The following is a 22,726-nucleotide window of genomic DNA, read 5'->3' as shown; positions in this document are numbered from 1 at the left end:
TATCGATTTTTTTCCAGATAACATCTTAAAGGCGAAAAGACCACTGTCTCCTCTCATTGTGCTCATATTCCTGCTCTTTTGCTCTGCTCTTGTGATGGCTGCTGTCTCCTCTTTCCCCCTTCATCGTCTCCCTCAAAAAACCTTAAAAGATGTTATCGGCAAGATGGAAATTTTCGAACAGTGAGTTGTATTTTCAGTCTGAATCAGAGATGTCACGTGGTGTCGGAGTGTCCCATTTCGTTTTTATCTACGAAAATTGCGGGAAAAAAGACGCAGACTTTTCAACTGATTTCACACGGTTGAGAACGTGCTGACGTCACACTTTTCTGGGCTAAAAATTTCCGCATTTCCAGTAGATCAAATTTTAATTAAATCCAAAAAATCCTCTGACACCATGTGGGGTGTGCGGCAAATTTGCAGAATTTGCCGTTTAAAAAAAACAGTTTTTTTTCGGCGAATTTCAAAAATGTGGACTTGCCGAATTTGCTAGGCTAGAAAAATTTTGAAATTTTCCGCACACATGAACATTTTTTTATAAAAATTTTGCCCAAAACTGTTGGTTTTGCTCAGAAATGTAATGCAAGAAAGCATATTATCGTATTTATTTTATGTTTTATTCAAGAAATCCACATTAACGAAAACCAGTCTTTTTTGGTATTTTTTTAAGCTCCGAAGAATAATGTGATTTACCGAGTATGACGACCACGGCAAATTTCAAAATTCGCTGCATATCCCTCATTCGAATCATCTTACAAATTTTTAGAGCCTGCTTCTCAATGGTCTCCAGGAAAACGAAGAATTTGATCAAAGAGTTTGGAAACTTCAAAGGCTCAAAAGTTGAAATGGAATTTCTTCACCCTGCGCCGCTTCTTCACATTTGGAACTCCAGGAAGGAACATGCTGTGTGCATGTTTGCATTCGGGCACGTCACTCTGTCAGTTTCATCTCGTAGATCACGTAGATCACGTTTGTTCTCTACGCCACGGTTGTTTGATACGAGAAGCTGGTTCAATCATTTGATGGATATCCTTCAACCTAGCAAACTGAACACTTTGAACGTCGAGAACCCTTCCGATGAATTTGATGAATCAAAGTTTAAAATGATTAAGAAATGCCTAAAAGGACGCAAAATATGTTTGCTATCGATTCAACGTACTCCCAGAATGGAGAACATCCTCAAACTCGTCAACGTGTTTTCCGAGGCCAACGAGCTTCAGCTATCTGCAAACGAACAACTGGACTCATCTCAACTCTTGGCATTCCGACAAATTTTGCAGATGGAACACCATAATCTATATTTATCCAATTTGTCATTGAACAATCTACTAATAACTCGCTCTTCGGTGATTGAAACTGAAAACAGTACCCTGTTAACTGAAAAGAATATCAATTTGATTCTGAAACATTGGATAGCAGGTTTGAAGCCAGAACTCAAATATTTGAGCGTTCAATTGCGTGGACCTGTTTTCAATAAGGAACTCGTTTTTGAAGGGATACCACACAAAATTGCGTCAAGTAGAAGGACATTCAGATTGAATAATGAGGACGATCTTCTTCGAGCCGGAGGAATCGATTTTTACTTAGGAGACGGAATTAAAGCAACGGCGGTTTTCGAAGTCTTGTTTGGTAATGCAAAAATTATATTTGCAGCTCATAACTCGGAATTCATTTCATTTATGTAACTAATTTGTTTCAATAAATGCTTGTACTTCTCTTCTCGTAAATTGCCAAAGCTATACCTCGATACTATTTCACGGCCCTGGGAAACGGTGAACTATTTTTGTCAGAAATTGCTGAATATCTTGGCTCAAATTCTCTGATCAAAAAGAGCGCTCTTGAACGTAGCCATTGTCGAAACAAGAAGAAATTTTTTTAAAAATCATTACACCTGCTTGAAACATCACATTTATTGTAACACAAAAAAAACACGAATATTATTACAATGTAATGTATTTTGAATTATGAACAGCGACGTGAAGGGTTGCAAAATTAAAATCTAAAGCAAAAGTATGCTCGAAAAAAACTAGAGTTGCTATATTTTCTTGTCCCAGATGGATATCGATTCCTCCAGCGTGACCATCACGTGAATCATCTCGAAATTTGATTTTCCTATCAAGGGAGGCGATGTTGTATGGTATTCTTTTAAGAATAATGTCTCGATTGAAAGCAGGCCCATGCCTACTTATGCGAAAATTCTTAAGTTTCACGTTTTTCTATCAGTTTCATCTCGTAGATCACGACGTATGTTCTCTACGTCACGGTTGTTTGATACGAGAAGCTTGGGAGAGGGAATTAAAGCAACGGCGATTTTCGAAGTCTTGGGTGGTAAAGCAAAAATTATATTTGTCGTTCATAACTCGGAATTCATTTTATTTGAATAATTTGTTTCAATAAAGTCTGTCTGAATATGCAATTATTGATTTTTCAAGCTTACTAAAAAAATAATTTTTTGAGGGTTTACGTGAATGTTTTACAAGCGCTACTGTTTTGTTGTACTGTTGTACTATTTCCACATGTTTGTTCGATTTTACAAAATTCAATTATTTCTCAACTTTTTAGTGGTTTACGCAGCAGTGCTTCTTACTTCGGTTAGTCAAACTTGTCTAGAACTTTTACAGGGGTATTCGGTATTTCGAGTGCTAATTCTAATCTCTCCAGTCAAAGCTGAATTTACGATTGAGCTGGAGAAAACTGAGATTTTTGAACTACTTTTGTCAGAAATTGCTGAATATTTTGGCTCAAACTTGTTCAACCTGATCATCAAAAATTTTAGCTACAAATAATGAGCTCCATCGTAAAGCTTAACGTTGGTGGAACAGTGTTTGCCACTTCTAGAACTACGTTGACCAGATTTGAAGGATTCTTTAGCGACCTCTTTGAAACTGATGCTCCGGTTTGTTTTGAGCTCACCCAGCTTTCTAGTAATTTCAAAAATTTCCAGCTCGAAAAAGACGATGCCGGATGTATTTTCATTGACCGCTCCCACAAACACTTTGACCTGATCCTCAACTTCATGAGAGATGGCCACGTGGCAATCGCCAACGATCATAAGGAAGTGATGGTCGAGGCTCAGTTTTATCTGCTAAGTGGGCTAGTTTAATTGTGCAGAACTGACAAAGCTTCTTCGAAACAGCTTCCGATTATTGAGAAGGACGCAGATTTCCTGCAAATTCTTGCTGATCAGCAGAAGGTAAGGACTTTAGCTGTCTTATATCCACGTTTCTCATTTTTACAGCCGATTTTGGTGATCTTGTATCTTGGCGAATTGTGTCCAATGCCTTTTGGTTTTTCTCCGTACGAGTTCATTGATGAGCACTCCCATCAATTCGATATTTATTTCAGTAAGCTTATTTTTTTAAGTTATTTCAAGTTAATGATCATAATTCAGAAAGAACTGAAGTGCACAGTGAGTGGAATGCTGAAATTATTCCAAAAAACGGATCATATCCAGTCTATGTTGACTTTCCGTTCGAAGCTAGATCTTACACCCCCTCTCACGGATACAAACCTGCCACATATTCGGAGAAGTTGGAAAAGATGATCGGGGAGTTTAACAGAAAATCTGGAGTTCTTACTAGCCTGTTGTAAAAAGGATAAATGAATACTGCGTTTTGTAATAAAAATATTTTTTATTCAAAGTTCCGTTTGGATTGTGGTTATTTGAAAGATAGATACTCTGAATTATGAACAGCAACACAAATTCCTGAGGTAAGGGAGTTAAAGAACACGATAGTTGCTTTGATTCCTTGGGTCAGGTGAATATCGATTCCTCCGAACTTGAGTCCCAGATCACGCATACAAAACCTCCTTTCACTCGGGGCAAGCTCGTGGGGAATTCCTTCAAGAATAGCGGTCGGATTGAAGACACAATCGGTACGGTCATTTCGGAGACAGAGATATTTGAGCTCTGGTTTCAAACCGTCCATCCAATGTTTCAAGAACACATTGATTTCCTTATTTGTTAAAAGTGCGCTGGTAATTTTGATGAATGGGCCTTCTGTGAGAAGTAGCTCATTCAGCGATAAATCGGCTTTCACGGATATTCTTTGAAACTCCTGTGACAATATTGGTCGTAGTTGTGAGAGTTGAGAGGAGTTTAACAGTTGTGAAACATTTTGATGTAATGTAAAGTCATTGATTGGTGTAAATGTGGTAAAGAGTTTGGTGATGTGATTTGTTTCCGTAGTGTATCCGATGGAAAAATCAAAGATTTGAATTTTATTCAAGGATTCCTTGACCATCTGACACTGCTGCTCATCAAAATATCCATCTGCGAGTTGAAAATACAAATGATTGATTTTTGGAGGGTTGAGGATATACATCAAGTTGTTGAACCAACTGCTCGGATCAACCCGCCACTTGATCTCTTTTTCATCTATACAAAACTCTCCATCTGTGTGAGAACACGAATGAAGTAGAACTCCTTGGAAAGAAATGTTGTATTCCAATGCATAATCTACTTCAACATATAGATAAAGTTCTTTGAAAATGCAAAAATGTCGAATGAAGTGTTTAGTTTTTGTGGAAAGCAGTGAGCAGCAGGTCCTGAAAGGTTATGCATTTTTAGAATAATTTAAAAGAAGAAATCTTACAGTTCGGTGATTTTCATATTGCGGAACACATCTTTAAGGTTGTCCAGAGGGAGACTGAGAAGAGGGAAAGAAAGGGCAATCATCACAAGAGCAGGAAAATGAGCTGAATGAGAATGAGCAGTACAATACATACATCTGGCAGTGAGGAGCAATATTGATTTAACGCTGCGTTGCCTAATCGATGGGTTCACCTGCTCTTTTTTGTGTCAGCTCAACTATTGGAACTGTGCCAGGTTTTAAGAGTCTCTGATCATACTGAGCACGATTACAAATGTTTTTCAATAAAAAAACGTCCAGTTAACAAATTCAGGGGGTTCAACGTTGTGTGCAGGTTATCTACAACAAAACTGGGGGGGGGGGGGGCATCTTTTTCATAGCCTGAAAAAAACTCAACTTTTCCCCAAGTTATAAAATAGTTCGGGCTCGAAATGGGGTCTTTAAGTAAATGAAGCATTTCCAACTTGATTTCCACGTAAAGTTGCGGCGTTTGAGTACAAGGATAACTATGTCTATGATCCTATACCCTGTCAACCAATGTTGCAGTGTCCGGGTGTTCGGCCCCCTATAGGCAATCAGGTTTGCAGTTAAAGTGCGCTGTTCAAAGCTACTTGGCGTCGAGTATTTTAAATCACGTAAAACAGCAGAGCCTCCAATTTTTATTAAACTTTTCAGCGTTATCAAACAAATTTATCAAAAATGTATATGATCATTTAAAAGAAATATATTCGGTATCATGAACAGCAATTGAAATCTTTGAAATGTTGTTTATTTGGGCAAAAACGATTGTTGCTTTGATCCCTTGGTGTAGCCAAATGTCGATTCCTCCTCGTTCAGAAGTCATACCACACATATCAAATTCCCTGTCAGGCGGTGCAATCTCATGGGGGATTCCTTCGAGAATAGCGTTTGGATTGAAGACACGATTGGTAAGGTAATTAAAGATTGCAAGATATTCGAGTTCTGGTTGCAAACCGGCCATCCAATGTTTCAAGAACACATTGATTTCCTTATCTGTCAAGATATGACTGATTATTTGAATACGTGGACTACTTGTGAGAAGTAGCTCATCCAGCGATACATCGGCTATCAAGTCCAGTTCACAAAATCTCTGGGACAGTACTGGACGTAGTTCTGTGAGTTGAGATGGTTTTAACGGGTGCCAAAATTTGAAGTAATTGATTGGTGGGAATGTAGTGAAGAGTTTGACGATGTGATCCGTTTCTGTATTGAATTTGATGAAAAGGTTTTCAATTGGAATTCCATTCAAGAGTTCTTTAAGCATTTGAAATCGCTGTTCATCGAAATTTCCATCTGTGAGTTCAAAATATAACTGCTTGATTTTTGGTAGATCGAAGATATAAATTAAGTTGTTCAACCAACTTTTGACGTCTACCAGCAATTTGATCTCTATTCTATCCGAATTTTCTACACAAAATTCACCATTTTTGAGATAACATGAAAAAAGTCGATTTCCATTGCGTGAAATTGTATAGAATAATGCATCACCCATAAACAGTCCAATATTACAAAGAAGGTCTTTGAAGATGCAAAACTGGCGAATGAAGTGTTTAGTTCTCTTGGAAATTAGTGAGCAGCAGGTCCTAAAAAATCAAATTTTTTTTTTTAAATTTTAAGGAAGAAATCTTACAGTTCGGTGATTTTCATGTTGCGGAAAATATATTTTAGGTTGGTCAGAGGGAGACGGAGAAGAGGGAATGAAGGGGCAACCATCACGAGAGCAGGAAAATTAGCAGAATGAGAATGAGTAGTACAAAATACATCTGGCAATGAGGGGCAATATTGATTGAACGCTGCATTGTCTAATCGATGGGTTCACCTGCTCTTTTCGAGTCAGCTCCACTATTGGAACTGTGCCAACTTCTGAGGCAGGGGTGCACGGCAATTGCCGACCACGGGCTGTAAATGGGTACCTTTGGCGAAACTGGCATAACTTCAGTGCCTGATTAGCTACAAAAATGACAAATATTTTTTTCTGAAAGTTAAGAATATGGGAATGTTTTTGCTATTTTTTCAAAAAAATATACCATGTTTTTTTGAGATATAACAGCTTCCATGTGTAAAACTACTGTTTTTAACTGAAAAACACAAAGTTAAATCGTTAATTTTATTGTTATTTTTTTAAAGTTTCATCAAACTTGAAATAAAAAATTTTTGAGAAAATTGACCAAAAAACTTGTTTCGTCGCAATTTGTTCAAACGTGTCAAATTAGTTTATTTAACGTATTTGCAACAAATTACTCACAAAAATTGTGCTAAAAGCTTGCTATATGATTAGCAAAACCACAAAGAAATCAAAAAAATTCAGTACTAAATCAAAAAGTCTCGCATATTTTTTAAGTGCATCAAAAAAATTATCTATCATGCTACTTTTTAAAAATTGAACATTTGCAAAATCTAAATATTTCATTTCATTTTATTTCAGGTATAAAATTTAAGTTTATTTCTTATTTTTCAATCAAAAGAAACTCACAGTGTATTAAAAATAAAGTGAATGGAAACACCCAACAATCCGAATAGCACAACTTTTACGAGCATTTTTGATTATATCGATCTGAAAAATATCTTGTTGAGTTAAAGCAAACAATGTTTCTGCTGACAAACAAGAGAAAGCATAGAGACTTATACAAATAAAAAACTGAAATTAGTGAGATCCCTAGAGAGCACTGACTTTGGCCGAGAGCATTTACAACCACTCGTGACGTCACTTATCTTTCATCCAGAATATTTATATTACGAGTTTATGAAAAAATATGATTTTTACCCAAAATTACGGGAAATTTTTAACAACTTTGTGGGCCTTAAAAAATTTTTTTGGAAATTTCTGATCTAATTTTTGATTTTAATTTTAACTCAATTTTATAACAATTTTATAAAATTTTATAAAATTACAGGGCATAATAATTATTGTGATGTTCTTATTTTAGTGGGGAATAAATGTCAATTTCTCAGAGAAAAAATTACACTTTCCAGAAAAAATATATAAATTATTTGAACATGTTTTCTAGAAAAAATATTTTAATAGCACTTGTGTAATTTGGTAAGCTGTACACACTTTCACTCCGTATTACATTTGTTTAATTTTGTTATTGTAAACATGGAAAATACCGAGAAAATATTATCAAACCTCTCTTGCTCTCTTATCAGTTACCTGACCTCTACCACTATGGTGCATCAAACACAATGATAAAATGAGAACAAGTTGAATGAAATACTAGCTGTCATTGATGCTATCTTCTTTTAATTTGTTGTTTTTTTGTTTAGCTACACGATAGTCATCAATCAATTCTCCTCCAATTCATTTAAACATTCAATACAATCAAAAATCAAGTGGTACATCAATATCACAATGAGTTAGATCACGGAAAACGGTTCCGATCAAAAGTTGTTTTCCGTTGTCAAAAGTGGCAGCAATAGCACTTGCTGCAGTAAATCTTCCATCATCAGAGAACACTTCTACCATTTCTGTACTTTTTAGGTCTGATGAGAATTTGAAACGAAGAACTTGAGATTGGGAGTAGAGGTTTGGATTGGTGGCGTCTCCGAGGTGACCGAGAGCGTCTTTTAGAACTGGATGGCATCCCTGAAATTAAATTGCTCGTGAAATCAGGAAGCTCATAGAATTGACATTTTGACAGCAAAATCGGGCGCAATGTGCACTAAACCATCCGCAAACGACCAAGGGTGTCATCGAAAGTTTATACGATTTTGGAGTTTTTAGAAAAAAACGTTTAGATTTATTTTTTTTTAGTTTTAAAATCTTGATTTTTTTCGAGGTTATCACAAAGTTCAACTATGAAAATAGAGAAAAATATTATACCAAAAATTCGCCAATAAAAGTTTTTCTTGCAAAGGCAAGATTCAACCAAGACACAAACTGTCAAATTTAATAAATACTTCAATTACTTCAAAAATTCCGAATATTTTCCACTTACCGACCAAAGATTATCCTCATTATCAATAAAGAAATTATAACATCCAGTTAAAGTCTCAATTTCTGAAATCTTCTTGATAGTGATTTTCTTCTGATCCCACGCAAACACTCCAATAGTTTCTTGATTAAAATGTGATACAAATAACGTTTTTCTATCTCGTGAAAAAATAATTCCATTTGCAACTGTATTCTCCAAAAGGTAATGGGAGTTCTGAAGCTTTTATATTTTTTAGAGGATCCTACTACTTGAGGATTACCTTTCCATCAAAGTACACGAGACCACCTTTGAAAAATCCGGTGAACATTTCGATAGCATTTCCGATAATAGTTTGAGCACCTCCGTCATTGGAGACAAGGAATGAGTTTTCTCCAGTTGCTACAACATCGTTTGGTCTGAAAATTGGAAAATGTATCACAAAATATTTCAAAATTAGTAAAATAAAAGGTACAAAAACCAGTGCTCTGTCAACCAGGGTTTTCCGGAAAAAAGGATAAGTTGGCCACATGTGTGTGAACAAAACCCAAGTTCCCAACTCACCTCACAAACTTATCGTCTCTGACAGTCTTTACATGATTCAATTGCCACTTGGTCTTATCAAAATCAAGAATAGCAATTGAATGCCTAAACTGTTTTGAATGAACAACTACAAACAATCGAACACTTCCATCTTTCTTTATCCAATGAGATATTCCATGTGGATGAAATCCATCTCCATCTTCCAAATTCACAATTGGAATTGATTCAGCTTTATACGTCTTTTTCGACAAGTCATATGCAAAAATTTGGCCCTTCCATGTTACTTGTGTTGGATCTTCAATTAAATACGCAAGTCCTGAAGTAATAAATGCCAAATTGAGTTCTTCTACAATCGCAATATCTTCTGATCCATGAACAGGTCCATCTACTTTTCTGCACTGTCCTGGGCGATGGTTATATGTTCGTTTGTTGATGTCAAACATCAATCTGGAATCGTAGAATTTTGGAAAATTTTTAATTTTTATTTTTCGAATTTTTCGCTTATTGGTTTTCTTTTTCTAAACGTTAATAATTTTTCAGAATTAAAAAAACTCACAATGTCTTGAATACATATTGCACGAGAAACGCGAGCAGCACTACTAGAACGATTTTCAACATTTTTGAAGACCGACCGGGAGTCGATTAAGAAAAACGTTGTCAATTACAAATCAACAATTGGGTATTTATATCTGATAAGATGATATTGATAACCGCCTTTCCTGGGCACGTGTTCTCTGAATTCTATTCACTTCAATTTAACATCACTTTTATTTTGTTTCAAGTAACATGAAATTTGAGGGACTAAGAAGTTCATTGAAATTTTCGAAAACAATCAATGTGGAATCAATTTGAAAAAAAAATAAATTTAGAAAATAAATCTTGAGATGAGTTTCTAAAAGTTTTAGGCTTGTTCTAGACCCAAAATAGTTTCGATTCCAAATGGGAGTGGAGCTCTTTTTGATGTAGATGTAGGTTTTTGGATTCTGAAAATTCCGATATTTCTTCCAATAAATTCAAAATAAACGTACTGTCGCTCTGTTTCAATATTGGATTTTAGATTTTCGTTGTGTTCGGAGATTTTTTCTTCTTTAATCGGCTCCACGTCGCAAAAACGGTAGCCACTATTGAAAAAATTGAAATTTACCGTTTCATTGGGCGTATTTCTGAAAGTTAAAAAAGTTTGTAAATTACAAAGTGATACATATGAAAAAAATCTCAGCTACCGTATTTTTTAGACAATTTTTTTATTTTAACAAATTTATTTTTTGAGGTTTAAAAAGCATATTATCAATTTGCCGAATCTTAATTTCAGAATTCCTGGCAGGCTATACGCCTGCGCCGCGCGCCGATATGTGTGTATGTGCATTTTTAAAAGCGGTCGACACGTTCGGGGTTCCGCGACGTGGCGTGAAACGAGTAGCTTGGTGTGTGCGCAACGTAGTGCGATCAGGTAATTTTTGGAAGCGGCCGACACGTTCGGGGTTCTGCGCCGCACTATACATTCGGATACATGTGGTGTGAGTGACACCGTGAGGCAGGCGCGACAGTGACTGAGGAAAACGCGGGCGCCGATGCGGGGACCTCATGGGAGCCTTCTCATTGTAAGTTTGATTTTCTTCATCTCTTTTTATTTCTTTTAGTTTTTCAGCCATGTTATGATTCTTTTTGAAAAAATACATTTTTTCGGTTTAATTAAACATTTTATTAGTTCTCAAAAAAATGAAAAGCGTCAAAATTATTGTGAAAGATCAACTTTGCTGTGGCTCCGTGGGCTAGTTGAAAAGCAATTCCTCCGTGTTGAGGAGGTCCTTGAAAAACTTTGAATTCCATGCCACACGATGAAGACTCATGATAAATCCCTTCCAGAATAGTTTTTGGATTGTAAGCAGCTCCATTCTTTTCAATATACAAATAGAAAAGTTCTGGTTTCAATCCGGTCATCCAATGTTTTAGGAACACATTGATTTCCTTATCTGTTAGCAGTGATTCGACAATTTGAAGGGTTCTGGAGCATGTGAGCAGTAGCTCGTTTAATGGAATGCTGATATCTGCATAGATAGATTCTAATTTTTTTGGCAAAGCTGGCCGTAGTGCAGAGAGTTGAGAGGAGTTATATTGGACAGTGTGATTAAAACCGAAGGTTTTTATTGGTAGAAATGCGGAGAGGAGTTTGGGATTTGTTGCGGTAGTGGTGGTGATGGTAAGATCAAAAATAGGAATCTTATTCAAAGAATCTTTTACTAACTGCAATCTCTCCACATCGAAACTATTATAAATAGATAGAGTATCGATTTGCGATGGTTTGAATATGTGCAGAAAATGATCCAACCAGCTTCCAGCATCAAATTGTGGCACAGAAAAAAATATTGTTTTTGGTGTTAATTTAAAGCTTTCTATACACATTATTCCATTGTTGAGTGAGTACACTAAATAGTTACCAGGGCAACCAATTCTTAAATTAATTGATTCAGCCAATTTAATATAGAAACGAGGGGCTTTGAAGATGCAAATGTCTTGGATGAAATGCTTAGATCTCTTGGAAAGTAGTGAGGTACAAACTCTGAAAGGTTATAGGTCATATTATATAGAAAACTTGTGAAAAGAAGAACTTACAGCTCCATAACTCCCATGTTGAGTAGAACATTCTTCAGGTTTTTATGGGGAAGACGTAGAAGAGGAAAGGTAGGGCTAGCCATTACAAGAGAAAATGAGCAGAATGAGAATAGAGTGGCCGTATTGTGCAAACCAGCTGGTGAGCAGAATCGATTGAACGCTGTGGTGTATCCTCAATCCATATGGGTGGACCAGCTGGCCTACTAACAGTGTGGACCACATACTTTCTTGCTAGTAACATAATAATGGAAAAATAAAAAAATAAAAATTTTTTTTGTATGTCTTTTTTGCAGAGTAATAGGTGAACGTTATAACAACATTTTATTAAAGAAAAAGGGTGAAATAATCATTCAAAAGAAATATATTTCGAGTTATGGGAAGCAATATGAATTTTCGAATGGAAAAAATCGTTTTCGTACACCAAAGTTGCTTTAATTCCTTGGCCTAGGTGAAGATCAATTCCTCTAAATGCATCATTACCGTACATTTTGAATTTCCTGTCAGTCGGTGCATCATGATTAATTCCGTCCAGGAGTTGGGTTTGGTTGAAAACTCCACTCTTTTCAATATAAATATGCTCAAGTTCTGGTTTCAATCCAGTCATCCAATGTTTTAGAAACACATTGATTTCCTTATCAGTTAGCGGTGATTTGATAATATGAATGGCTGTGGAGCATGTGATAAGTAGATCGTTTAACGGCATTCTGTTGTCTATAAAGATGGTTTCAAGTTCCTTGGACAAAACTGGCCTGAGGGCTGAGAATTGAGAGGAGTTCAACCGATCGTCTTGACTTAACCAGAATTGATCGACTGGTAGAACTTCGGAAAAAAGTCTGACCATGTGGCTCGTGGCGGAAGTCGTTCTAATCCAAAGAACCATAAATTGAATCTTTTCCAAGAATTTCTTAACTAACTGAAATCTCAACTCATCGAATGCATCAGTGACCGTTACTGATTCGATTTTCGATGGGGATAGAACACATAGAAAGTGGTTGAACCAGCTTCCAGCATTAAACTGCGGCGTACGAAATGTCATTGTTATTTGTATTATACCAAAACTTGTAATACATATCATTCCATTTTTGAATGAATACTCTGACCATCTACCATTGTTAAACATTTTGAATTGCACCGACTGATTCAATTCAATAGAGAAACGAGATGCTTTGAAGATGCAAAACTCTCGGATGAAGTGCTTAGTTTTGTTGGAGAGTAGTGAGGTGCAAATTCTGAAAGTTCTTAGGTAGATTAGAAGAGATAATAAAGATTAACTTACAGCTCGATATGCCCCATCTGGAGTATCACATTTTTCAGGGTTTTCTGTGGCAGACGGAGAAGAGAAAAGGTAGACATTACTAGAGAAAATGAGCAGAATGAGAATAGAGTGGCCCTTTTGTGAAAAACAGCTGGTGAGCAGAATCGATTGAACGCTGTGGTGTATCCTCAATCCATATGGGTAGACCAGCTGGCATATCAACAGTTTGACTACAGTGAGGGTCACTGTTATGGGAACCAGTTGACTGCATTGTAATATTCTAGACACTCATAGAAACTAATAGCCCATGGTTCATAAAAATTGAGCTCAAATATTTTCCTTGTCAAGCTTTCCAGCTGACCCGACTTCTGCCTTGTTGAAGTTTAGTTGTTAATACATATATAGCTGGAAATAATAACAAAATTTTATTATCGAAAAAGAAGTTACAGTTGTTCAAAAGAAAAGTACACCAAAGCATGGGCCGCAACAATAATCTCTGCACGGCCAAAGCTCCAGTTGAAAGTCATAGTTGCTGTTCCTCCTCGAGTTTGGTGAATATCAATTCCTCCGAATTGAGGTGGTCCTTGATTAATTCTGAATTTCCTGTCAATTGGTGCAAACTCGTGATGAATTCCTTCCAAAACAATGTTTGGATTGTAAGCAGCTCCATTCTTTCGAATATACAAATATTCAAGTTCTGGTTTCAATCCGGCCATCCAATGTTTCAGAAACAAATTAATATCCTTATCCGTTAATAGTGATTCGACAATTTGAAGGGTTCTGGAGCATGTGAGCAGTAGCTCGTTTAATGGAATGCTGATATCTGCATAGATAGATTCTAATTTTTTTGGCAAAGCTGGCCGTAGTGCAGAGAGTTGAGAGGAGTTATATTGGACAGTGTGATTAAAACCGAAGGTTTTTATTGGTAGAAATGCGGAGAAGAGTTTGGGATTTGTTGCGGTAGTGGCGGTGATTTCAAAATGAAAAATAGGAATCTTATTCAAAGATTCTTTTACTAACTGCAATCTCTCTACATCAAAACTATCATAGATAGATAGAGTATCGATTTTCGATGGGTTGAATATATTCAGTAAATGAACCAACCAGCTTCCAGCATCAAACTGCGGAGCACGAAGTGTCATTGTTATTTGTATTATACCAAAACTTCTGATACATATCATTCCATTTCTGAATGAGTATTCTATATATATACCAGTGCTAGCAATTCCGAATCGCACCGAGTCATCCAATACAATATTAAAACGATATGCTTTGAAGATGCAAAACTCTCGGATGAAGTGCTTAGTTTTGTTGGAGAGTAGTGAGGCGCAAATTCTGAAAGTGTATATGAGTCAATAATAGTTTTAAACTAGAAAAACGTACAGCTCGATATGTCCCATATGGAGTATCACATTTTTCAGCGTTTTCTGTGGCAGACGGAGAAGAGGAAAGGTAGACATTACTAGTGAAAATGAGCAGAATGAGAATAGAGTGGCCCTTTTGTGCAAAACAGCTGGTGAGCAGAATCGATTGAACGCTGTGGTGTATCCTCAATCCATATGGGTAGACCAGCTGGCATATCAACAGTTTGACTACACTGTGGGTCACAGACCTTTTTAGCTGCATTTCAATGTTCTAGGCACTTCTTTAAACAAATGACTTATCGTTCATGAAAGTGAGTGCAAGTACTTTTTAGCAAGCTCTCAAGCTAAATCTACGTGTTCATAGTTGAAGTTTATTTGTTAATACATATGAATTTAAAGGTGGAGTACCGAAATTTGAGAATTAGTTTTTTAGGCCCAAATTGGTCCAAAATTTTTAGACCCAAATTGGTCCAAAAAAATTATGGCGGGCGTTTATTCGTTGATTTAAATACATGCCCCAAAGACCACAAAAAAGTTTCGGTAGTACACTTGCATGTCAGATCTCAACGTCGGCCGATGCTCCTTTCTCTAGTCAATCCAAAGTCCAAAGTTTTCTTTTCTATTGTCGTTCCCCTTTGGAACAGTATAGTTCACAATGTATCAACATTCCTTCCCCCCTCTCAGTTTATGAACCTCATAAACCAACAAATCTCATTCTTTTAAATTTCTCGTTGATTTATCCTCTTCTGTCAAATAGTATTTACTTTTCATACTTAAGATGGACTCTGACGGGTCTTTCTTATTTTATGTGTTATTCGATTTTCCCCGTTGATTTTCTATGTATTACATTTTGTTACTATTTATCAAATTTCGAATAAACAAACAAACAAAGGCGGGCAACTTCTCAGACCGATTGGAACACATGATTTCGTTTTTTGTTCGCGACTTGGAATATGTAGAGAGTCGTCTAAATATGAATAGTTTCATTGAGTTAAATTATTTGTCGGCTTTTTTTTTCAAAAAAATAAACATGATTTTTTGGCGCTAATTTCAAATTTCAAGACGAACATCTGAAGTTTTAAAAATACTGAATACTTTTGGAAAGTTTTTGAAGCTGAACTTTTTTTGTTGCAGTTTACACAATTTCAGAAAAAAAACTTCATTTCAAAGAAATTTTGTCAAGGAAAAAAATCAATAAGCAGAGACCATCTTGATCTCGTAGAAAACCGAGAAAAAGTTGACGAAATTGCACAAAATGCAGAGAATCGATGTGACCATGTCGCCGGATACCAGAAGAATGATCAACTTGCAGAAGTATATAAGGGTGATCACAGACTGAAATATTTAAATAGTTTTTGGGAAAAGTTTTAGGAAAATATAAAAAAACATTTTTTTTTTAACTTTTAAAAAACTTTTTTTTGTTAATATTTATACTTCAAATTGCAAATTCAAAATTTTATTATCGTATTATTTCCTTTTTTGGTGGCCTGGGGTACTGTAACTCACATTGAAATAGATATGAAATCGAAGATATCGTTTTAGGTCCTGAAGCACAAAGATCAGGGCGAAAATTGACGAGATGAACCAGAAAAGTGTGATTGTAAGTAGCAAAAGCAGGATTGGTCTGAAAAATTGAATTTTAAAATTTTAAAATAAATTTCGAAAACAATTTTTTTTTTGAATTAAAAAAAATTTTGAAATTTTTTTTTGAAAATTTTGCATTTTCCTCACTCTGTAATAACCTTGTAGCGTCATATTGAAATTTAACATCAAAATTCATCAAAGCTGGCACAGTGCCAAGTAGAATAAACAGGCTTATCAGGAGTTGTAAGGTGAGAAAAATTAGGCAGCAGATTTTGAATTTCCCAAAGTTTTTTTCCGGGTTTTCTGGCATTTTAAGTAGAAAATTTGGAAAATTTATAAATTAAGACTTACCAATAAACAAATAATTTGAAATTTGATATGATTAGGTCATTGATCGCAGAGTACGTACTTCGAAAACTAAACACGAGAGCAGGAAACTTTCTGGAATATTGACTTATTCGGTGATTTTTTGGATAGTTTTTGTGATTCCAAAGCAATTTTAATGTAAGTTTCTGAATTCTACGCTTAAAATTACCACTGATCCTTATTTTTTCTCCATAATTGAATTTTAAAATCTAAAGTTTCAAAAATTGCCCAACCTGTGCATATAATAGTCATTAAGCCAATATGCCAGTTGAAATCTGTAGAGTCGAAATTTGAAATTGTATAGTGTAACACATAACAAGCAAGGGAATTGCATAAAATCTGAAATTAAATTGAATTTTGAAATTTTTTGAGGAAAAAAATTCTGAAAAAAATTTGATTTTTGAAATATTTTTTTTTGATTTTTTTGATTTTTTTTAACTCACCAAAAGAAAAATATGCGGTATTAATAAAAACCTATTGTGCTCTGCAAGTGCATACATTGCTGCTACAGTATTGATTATCATTGAAAAGCTTAAACCACAGAATATCCACCACTCGAAGCTGGAAATTTCAAGGTTATTAGAATAGTTTTTTTTTTTAACTTTGTAGGTTTTTTTAAAAAGTTTTTCATACTTGAAGAACTGTAATTTTTACTTTAAAAAAACTTGTAAAAAATGTAATTGTTTTTAATTTCCAAAAAAAAATTGATTTCCAAAAAAAAAAACTTTTTTCAAAAATTCCAAAAACTTACCTAATATATTGTTTATCCTCATATACTGAAACTGAGTTAAATTTTGCACTTATAATCGCCAATGAAGCTATAAAACATGCACACGAAAAGACTAGCTGCATTAGAATAAAAGTCCAGGTTAAGGTCCTCATCGACACCATTCTGTAAGAAAAAAATTTGGAAAATTAAGGAAAAAATATTGGAGAATGGGGTACAAGTAGTTAAATTTGAGAAAAATTTACTGAAAATGCTCAGATTAAAATATAAATACAATTGGGTAGCAAGTGAAAAGTTTTGGGGAAATTTGAAAATTTAAAAAAAAAACATTTTTTTTGCAAATTTTTTTTGGCAATGTTGAAAAGTAGGTAAAATTTGTTTTTAAAAATATTTTATGGACAAACCAAAATTTTTCAAATTTGCATAATCAAGTTAATCTATGTACATGAATACATGAAGTTTCAGCAACTTCCCACTGAAACTGGCAAAGCTCCGTATCATGGTGGTTAACTGGGTCGCTACTCTGCCAATTTACCAAAAATTAGGCTATAGGGTACAATGAAACGTTAATTATGAAGATTTAAACAAAAGTTATAGAGAGAAAAGATGAAAAAACATTTTTTTAAACCCAGAAAAAAAGTTCAAAAAAATGTCACAAAATGTTTTTTCGATTTTTTTTTTCTCCAAATTTTCTTGGATATTTTTTCGATCAATCTATACGACTGATACTCTTGTCTAAGAACCTCGTTTTACAATGATTTTGGCACCCGAAAACACACCCCGAAAAACACACATTTGTCATTCGGTACCCCCTCACAGTTGTTGTGATTGGCAATTGACACGTGGGAACGAGGATGGGGAGTATGAGGTGACACGGAAACATGAGATTTTGAACGACAAAAAACACGATTTTACTAAATGTTTGGGGTGGTGGCGAGGATTTGGGAAAATTTGAAAAAAAATTGAAAAAAAAATTGGAAAAAAAATTATAAATTTTTTTTAAAACTTTTTTTTCCTAGATTTTTGTTTTTATAAGATGTTTTTAAAGTAAATTTCTGGAATAAATATGCTCTTACGCATCCACTCAAAAAATTTCAGCCGCGTAGCTCCATTTCCAAGGCTTTTGGACCACTCCGTATGACACTACCATGCTCTGAGGGGGGAAAATTTAAATATAAAAAGTGTCAAAATTCAATGGTTCGTTTTTAGAAAAATAGTTCTTCGAATTTTTTTAATTTTTAAGGCAAATTTTTTTTATATTTTTATTTAACTCATTAATTTCAGAACGAACACGTTTAAATAGTTTACTAGAAAAATTTTCAGCTTCCTAGCTCCATTTTCAAGACTTTTAGAAGGCTCCGTATCACACTATCATGCCGTGGGTCGCTACTCAGACAATTTACCAAAAATTGCACAAAAATCGTGAGAAAGGGGTTGAAAATGTGGGATTAGATATCAATAAAAAAAATATGAATTTAAGTTTTTTTTTAATTATAAAAATTGCGGAACAAAAATTAAATTTTTTTTTTCAAAAACTTTCCAAAAAAAAAATTTTTTTGACCCCAAGTATTTCAAAAATGCCATATATTAAATTCTAGATTTTTTTTTGTCAAAAAACTGGAAACAAACTCAAAAATTCAAATTTTTCTCCTAAATCTAAAAAGTGAGTTAAAACGAAAAACTCCAATTCCCATAGGTTTTCTTTCATATTAGCAAAAAAATAGCAAAACCAATCTGTCAAATGCATATATCACAATATATTTCTTTTTTCACCACATTCTTTTTTATTATGTATATATATACGTGTGTGTGTGTGTGTTTCTTCTTACCCCCTCCCTCCCCCTACCAACCCACTTTTGACGGATATCCCGTCGTCAGAAGTTGCACGCTTCAAGGCGTTTGGGGAACATGCCTGAAACGCGAAAATGTGAGGAATTTGATGTTTGAGTGTCGAAAATTTGATTTAGGAAATAAATTTCAAAAATTTCAGAAAAAAAAATTTTGAAAAAAAAATTTGGTAAAAATTTTCAAAAATTTTTTTTAAAAATATATTTCTTCAAAACTTTGAAGAAAATCATGATTTAACATTAATTTTACAAAAAAGAAATAATTAAAAATCCTATTTTCCCGACTTTTCAGCCCTCTAGCTCAATTTTTGGTAAATTGGCTGAGTAGCGACTCACAGAGTGGGGGAGTGATACGGAGTTTTATAAAAGTCTTGGGAGTTGAACTATGGGGTTGAAAATTTTGAAGGATGTAGTAAAATGAGTAAACTTGGAAAAAAAATGAGAAAAATTCTGGAAATTAACAATAAAAATGTGGTAAAAATTTTTTGAAATTTTCGAAAAAAAATTAAAAATTAATAGTATTTTTGAAACTTTTTTTCAAATTTCAATAACTTAAAATCTACTTTAATTTTTAGTCTCAAATGTCCTATTACCCAGATTTTTGAATTCTCACCCCATACAATGATTTTGGCACCCGAAAACACACCCCGAAAAAATTTTCGGTAAATTGGCTGAGTAGCGACCCATTTCACGGGTGGTGTGTTACGGAGTCTTGTAGAAGTCTTGGGGATTGGGCAACAGAACTAAAAAATTTGGAGTGCATGTAGTAAATTTTAAAAAACTAAAACATTTAATGAAATAATCAAAAAATTGAAGAAAAAAATTTTTACTCTTTTTCGTTTCCGTGAAAATTTTTTCAAAAAAATTTTTTTTTAACAATTGTTCTACATATAAATTTCAATTGTGAAATTATATAGATATCTATTTATATTTAAGTTACCAAAAAATGTTCAGTCATTTTCCACAGAAACTAACAAAACTCCGTATCACAGCGGTTAACTGGGTCGCTACTCAGCCAAGTTTCCCAAAAAATGAGCATTTAGACTAACAAGTGGAGTTCAATAGTTATTTTAAAAAAGAAATTTGAAATTCAAGAATTTGACAAAAAAAAATTTGCTTGGAAAAACCTTTCAGAAAATTAATTCTCAAGAAAAAGCTCTGGTGAGTTTTTTAAAAGTATTTTTATTTTAGGAAACAAAATTTCAAATCACAAAAAGGTCCAAAAATTGCAACATTCCTATTCACAAATGTGCAATTTCCGGTTCCAAAAAAAGAAGAAAAAGTGACAAACTAAGCGAAAAATTTCGGAAAAAAGTGAAAAAGCGAAGAAGTGCTCTCGGGGGCCCCCACACATCTTAGAGGAGCACTCTTTTGGAGCACACACACCCCTTCTTTGAATAATTCGCAACTTGTTTCCGGCTGTTACATAGACACACAGCAAGCACTATATGCAAAATGGTTCTAGAATATGAGCTCTTTTTTTCTGTTGGGAGCACTTTTTAAGAGGATTTTGTACTTACGGCGGTTTTTGGTGAGAAAATTTGGAGGGGTTGAGAGCTGCCTTGGGAATAGGAAAGAAAGATGTTTTAGTAGTCATATTTTAGAAATTTTGAAAAAAAAAATATAAGTTAAAAAATTTTAGAAAAAATTTTGTGAGCAAAAAAAAATTTCGAAAAAAAAATTTTCCAAATTTTTTTTTCATTTTCGCTTTTTCTTTACCCTGTTGTGAAAGGATTTTTTTAAAGCTCTTTAACTCAAATTTCTGGTAAATTAGCTGAGTAGCAAACTAGTTAAACATTGTGATACGGAGTTTTGTCAATGTCCTGGCTGAAATTTTTTAATCAAAAAACAGTTAAGCATGCTTATTTCAAAAAATAAAACAAAATAGTTCAAAGATATCAGCTACTTTTCTGCTTTTCGGAGCACTTTTTAAGAGGATTTGGTGGGTTTTTGGTGAGAGAATTTGGGAAGTTTGAAAGATGCATTGAGAATATTTTAAAATTGGGAAATGTAAAAGTTAGCTTAGCTAAATTTTCAAGTTTAAATTTTGGAGAAAACATTTGGAACTTTATTTCGAAAAATTTAGTGAAAAAATCTTTTAAAAATTCAAAAGTCCAAAAAAATCCAAAAAAATCTACACATTATCATAATTTATATACTTTTTTTAACTGTGCATATTTGTTAGAAAACTACAGAAAATATAGGAAATCCCTATAAAATGTGGAAAAAAATAGCAAAAAACTTCCGGTTTTTGTCCAATTTTTTTCCGATTTTTGTAGTGTTTTTGAACAAAATATTAGACTATAAATATGAAATCATAATTTTTTTCCAGATTTCCATGCAATTTTAGATAAAAACTCGAAAAAAAACTCACCCTTTCCTATAAGGAACATATGTCAAAAGTTCACTACCGCCAGTTGTGTCTCCGGGGGTCAGAAGCTTCATTGAAACGTTTCGGGTCGGCTTTGCCATCTGGAAATGGAAATTAAAGAAAATTCACAAAAACACTAAACATATGAGGTGAATTGCAAAAAAAATTCAGAGAAAAATTTTTTTTCAATTTTTTTTTTATTTTAAAAAATTTCAAAAAAAAAATTTTTTCAAACAAGCTTCTGACTAAAAAATTCAAGTTTTTCTATAACAATGTTTCAGCATAAAACCTCCATTTCCCCAAGTTTTAGAAAGCTCCGAATCACACTAGCATGGGTCGCTACTCAGCCAATTTACCAAAAATTGAGCTATCGGCTTAAAGTCAAACAAAAAATTTTACAATAAAAATTGTGTAGTCGAGACAATTTTTAAATAGAAATTGAAAAAAATATATATATTTAAAAAAAACCAATTTTGAGATTTTTTCAAAATCGTTTTTTAATTTCAAAACAGTTATAGTTTGAGTTTTACGGTAGGTAGATTTTATTTTTGAAAAACAAGCATATTTTTAAAAATTTAACTTTCAAAAAGTGTCCTTCTTCGTTGAAAATAAGATACCAAAAATACCAAAATGTAAAATAAGTCAGACATAATCAATGTTCATTTCTTATTGTTAATTATGATCTTATATGAATAAAAGCTAATCTCTTTTTATATCTAATATTTTTAATCCGCCTCCCCTTTTTGTGACGTTTTTTGCCTTTTTCCGAGGATTTCGGGATTTTTTTGGGCAGGAAAAATTGTATAGGGTGCTTTTGGGAATTGGTAAATTTCAGAAAAATTTAAGCTTTTCGGAATTGTAGATTTTTGTGTTTAATTTTTGTAAGTATTAGAAAATAATTATTAGTAAAAAAACAACTTTTTTTTTTAATTTTAATAATTTTTCCCAGGTCTTTAAACTTGAAAAATTTTTATGCATAACTAAAAATTTATCACAACAATTTTTTTAATTTTGAAAATATTAAATTTCAAGAACTTTTCAGGCAAATAATTCTGAAAAATTTTTAAAAACTCAATCTAAAAATTCATAAATTTTTTCAAATTTTTATAAACTTGGACCAAATTTTTCAAATTGAAACTGTTTTTAAATGTATTTTCAAAAAAATTCAGACATTTTTTTGAATACTTTCTTGTAAGTTTTTACACTATTTTTAAATTGGAAGTTTTCAGACAAAAAAATCAAAAATTTTTCCAAAATTTTATAAAAATAAGTTAGCTGGAACTAGTTTTCAAATAAAATTCACAGTTTATTTGGAATTTATAATTACGTTTAAATTTCAAAAAAAGAACTTATATATACAGTGGAATTTTTTTTGGTAAGTTTCAAATATATTTTTCTAATTTTACTTTTAATTTTCAGAACAGCTATAAAAAATTTTTAGAAAAAAAATGTCAAAAAAAGAACTTCTCAGAGAAAAACAAGAAGTTCTAGAAAACCCTAAACCTAATTTCCTCTCAATTTTCATCCTGAACCTATGG

At 33.6% G+C, this 22,726-nt stretch overlaps 8 protein-coding genes, 1 non-coding gene and 1 pseudogene across 11 annotated transcripts; 2 read left to right on the top strand and 8 right to left on the bottom strand.

Moving 5' to 3' along the window:
• The first annotated feature begins 46 nt into the window (after positions 1–46).
• Positions 47–1,710, top strand: fbxb-52 (F-box domain-containing protein). The gene is made up of 2 exons (NM_001322709.4): positions 47–180; positions 764–1,710. The coding sequence occupies exons 1-2, from the start codon at positions 95–97 to the stop codon at positions 1,680–1,682; spliced, it is 1,005 nt and encodes a 334-aa protein (NP_001309510.1). The 5' UTR covers positions 47–94; the 3' UTR covers positions 1,683–1,710.
• A 125-nt stretch (positions 1,711–1,835) lies between these two features.
• On the bottom strand, positions 1,836–1,856 carry 21ur-12968. The gene has a single exon (NR_050881.1).
• Positions 1,857–2,465: 609 nt separating this feature from the next.
• Positions 2,466–3,588, top strand: K05F6.16 (annotated as a pseudogene). Its single transcript has 5 exons — positions 2,466–2,588; positions 2,774–2,893; positions 2,942–3,190; positions 3,236–3,341; positions 3,389–3,588. Coding segments are annotated over exons 1-5 (798 nt in total).
• A 21-nt stretch (positions 3,589–3,609) lies between these two features.
• K05F6.12 (F-box domain-containing protein) lies at positions 3,610–4,723 on the bottom strand (the record flags this gene model as incomplete). The annotated part of the gene is made up of 2 exons (NM_001129149.2): positions 3,610–4,545; positions 4,593–4,723. The coding sequence occupies 2 exons, from the start codon at positions 4,721–4,723 to the stop codon at positions 3,657–3,659; spliced, it is 1,020 nt and encodes a 339-aa protein (NP_001122621.1). The 3' UTR covers positions 3,610–3,656.
• A 509-nt stretch (positions 4,724–5,232) lies between these two features.
• K05F6.4 (F-box domain-containing protein) lies at positions 5,233–7,166 on the bottom strand. The gene is made up of 4 exons (NM_061591.5): positions 7,084–7,166; positions 6,430–6,509; positions 6,241–6,373; positions 5,233–6,193 (listed from the first exon to the last, which is right to left on the bottom strand). Exons 1-4 carry the CDS (start codon positions 7,146–7,148, stop codon positions 5,299–5,301), a joined length of 1,173 nt encoding a protein of 390 aa, NP_493992.2. The 5' UTR covers positions 7,149–7,166; the 3' UTR covers positions 5,233–5,298.
• Positions 7,167–7,889: 723 nt separating this feature from the next.
• Positions 7,890–9,720, bottom strand: poml-4 (Arylesterase). Its single transcript, NM_001047325.6, has 5 exons — positions 9,618–9,720; positions 9,083–9,508; positions 8,802–8,937; positions 8,546–8,755; positions 7,890–8,193 (listed from the first exon to the last, which is right to left on the bottom strand). Exons 1-5 carry the CDS (start codon positions 9,677–9,679, stop codon positions 7,930–7,932), a joined length of 1,098 nt encoding a protein of 365 aa, NP_001040790.2. The 5' UTR covers positions 9,680–9,720; the 3' UTR covers positions 7,890–7,929.
• A 1,028-nt stretch (positions 9,721–10,748) lies between these two features.
• On the bottom strand, positions 10,749–11,759 carry fbxb-44 (F-box domain-containing protein). The gene is made up of 2 exons (NM_061590.5): positions 11,675–11,759; positions 10,749–11,621 (listed from the first exon to the last, which is right to left on the bottom strand). Exons 1-2 carry the CDS (start codon positions 11,755–11,757, stop codon positions 10,766–10,768), a joined length of 939 nt encoding a protein of 312 aa, NP_493991.2. The 5' UTR covers positions 11,758–11,759; the 3' UTR covers positions 10,749–10,765.
• A 223-nt stretch (positions 11,760–11,982) lies between these two features.
• Positions 11,983–13,027, bottom strand: fbxb-42 (F-box domain-containing protein; the record flags this gene model as incomplete). The annotated part of the gene is made up of 2 exons (NM_061589.5): positions 11,983–12,903; positions 12,951–13,027. 2 exons carry the CDS (start codon positions 13,025–13,027, stop codon positions 12,021–12,023), a joined length of 960 nt encoding a protein of 319 aa, NP_493990.1. The 3' UTR covers positions 11,983–12,020.
• A 314-nt stretch (positions 13,028–13,341) lies between these two features.
• fbxb-43 (F-box domain-containing protein) lies at positions 13,342–14,417 on the bottom strand. The gene is made up of 2 exons (NM_061588.4): positions 14,313–14,417; positions 13,342–14,264 (listed from the first exon to the last, which is right to left on the bottom strand). The coding sequence occupies exons 1-2, from the start codon at positions 14,387–14,389 to the stop codon at positions 13,373–13,375; spliced, it is 969 nt and encodes a 322-aa protein (NP_493989.1). The 5' UTR covers positions 14,390–14,417; the 3' UTR covers positions 13,342–13,372.
• Positions 14,418–15,439: 1,022 nt separating this feature from the next.
• Y51H7BR.4 lies at positions 15,440–21,291 on the bottom strand (the record flags this gene model as incomplete). 2 transcript variants are annotated; one of them, NM_001267100.2, is made up of 7 exons in its annotated part: positions 15,440–15,628; positions 15,800–15,917; positions 16,229–16,318; positions 16,477–16,582; positions 16,687–16,804; positions 16,995–17,135; positions 21,192–21,291. In NM_001267100.2, the coding sequence occupies 5 exons, from the start codon at positions 21,287–21,289 to the stop codon at positions 16,260–16,262; spliced, it is 522 nt and encodes a 173-aa protein (NP_001254029.1). In that variant the 3' UTR covers positions 15,440–15,628; positions 15,800–15,917; positions 16,229–16,259. The 2 variants fall into 2 exon arrangements, with proteins under 2 accessions (NP_001254029.1, NP_001254030.1); NM_001267101.4 differs by lacking the exon at positions 21,192–21,291 and having other exon boundaries at positions 15,443–15,628; positions 16,995–17,134.
• Positions 21,292–22,726: the final 1,435 nt, after the last annotated feature.

The sequence above is a fragment of the Caenorhabditis elegans genome, chromosome II, assembly GCF_000002985.6.
Source record: "Caenorhabditis elegans chromosome II".
Taxonomy (NCBI): Eukaryota; Metazoa; Nematoda; class Chromadorea; order Rhabditida; family Rhabditidae; genus Caenorhabditis; species Caenorhabditis elegans.
The sequence above is the reverse complement of the archived record's forward strand: the minus strand, read 5'-3'. Positions and strand labels throughout refer to the sequence as shown.

Coding starts and splice junctions, on each gene's coding strand:
- fbxb-52 (NM_001322709.4), top strand. CDS start 95: ATGGCTGCTGTCTCCTCTTTCCCCCTTCATCGTCTCCCTCAAAAAACC. Junction 181..763: donor AAGATGGAAATTTTCGAACA/GTGAGTTGTATT, acceptor ACAAATTTTTAG/AGCCTGCTTCTCAATGGTCT.
- K05F6.4 (NM_061591.5), bottom strand. CDS start 7,148: ATGCTCGTAAAAGTTGTGCTATTCGGATTGTTGGGTGTTTCCATTCAC. Junction 6,510..7,083: donor CACTTTATTTTTAATACACT/GTGAGTTTCTTT, acceptor ACCCATTTACAG/CCCGTGGTCGGCAATTGCCG. Junction 6,194..6,240: donor AACATGAAAATCACCGAACT/GTAAGATTTCTT, acceptor TTGATTTTTTAG/GACCTGCTGCTCACTAATTT.
- poml-4 (NM_001047325.6), bottom strand. CDS start 9,679: ATGTTGAAAATCGTTCTAGTAGTGCTGCTCGCGTTTCTCGTGCAATAT. Junction 9,509..9,617: donor CAATATGTATTCAAGACATT/GTGAGTTTTTTT, acceptor CTACGATTCCAG/ATTGATGTTTGACATCAACA. Junction 8,756..8,801: donor TCGTGTACTTTGATGGAAAG/GTAATCCTCAAG, acceptor TAAAAGCTTCAG/AACTCCCATTACCTTTTGGA.
- fbxb-44 (NM_061590.5), bottom strand. CDS start 11,757: ATGGCTAGCCCTACCTTTCCTCTTCTACGTCTTCCCCATAAAAACCTG. Junction 11,622..11,674: donor AACATGGGAGTTATGGAGCT/GTAAGTTCTTCT, acceptor ATAACCTTTCAG/AGTTTGTACCTCACTACTTT.
- fbxb-43 (NM_061588.4), bottom strand. CDS start 14,389: ATGTCTACCTTTCCTCTTCTCCGTCTGCCACAGAAAACGCTGAAAAAT. Junction 14,265..14,312: donor CATATGGGACATATCGAGCT/GTACGTTTTTCT, acceptor ATACACTTTCAG/AATTTGCGCCTCACTACTCT.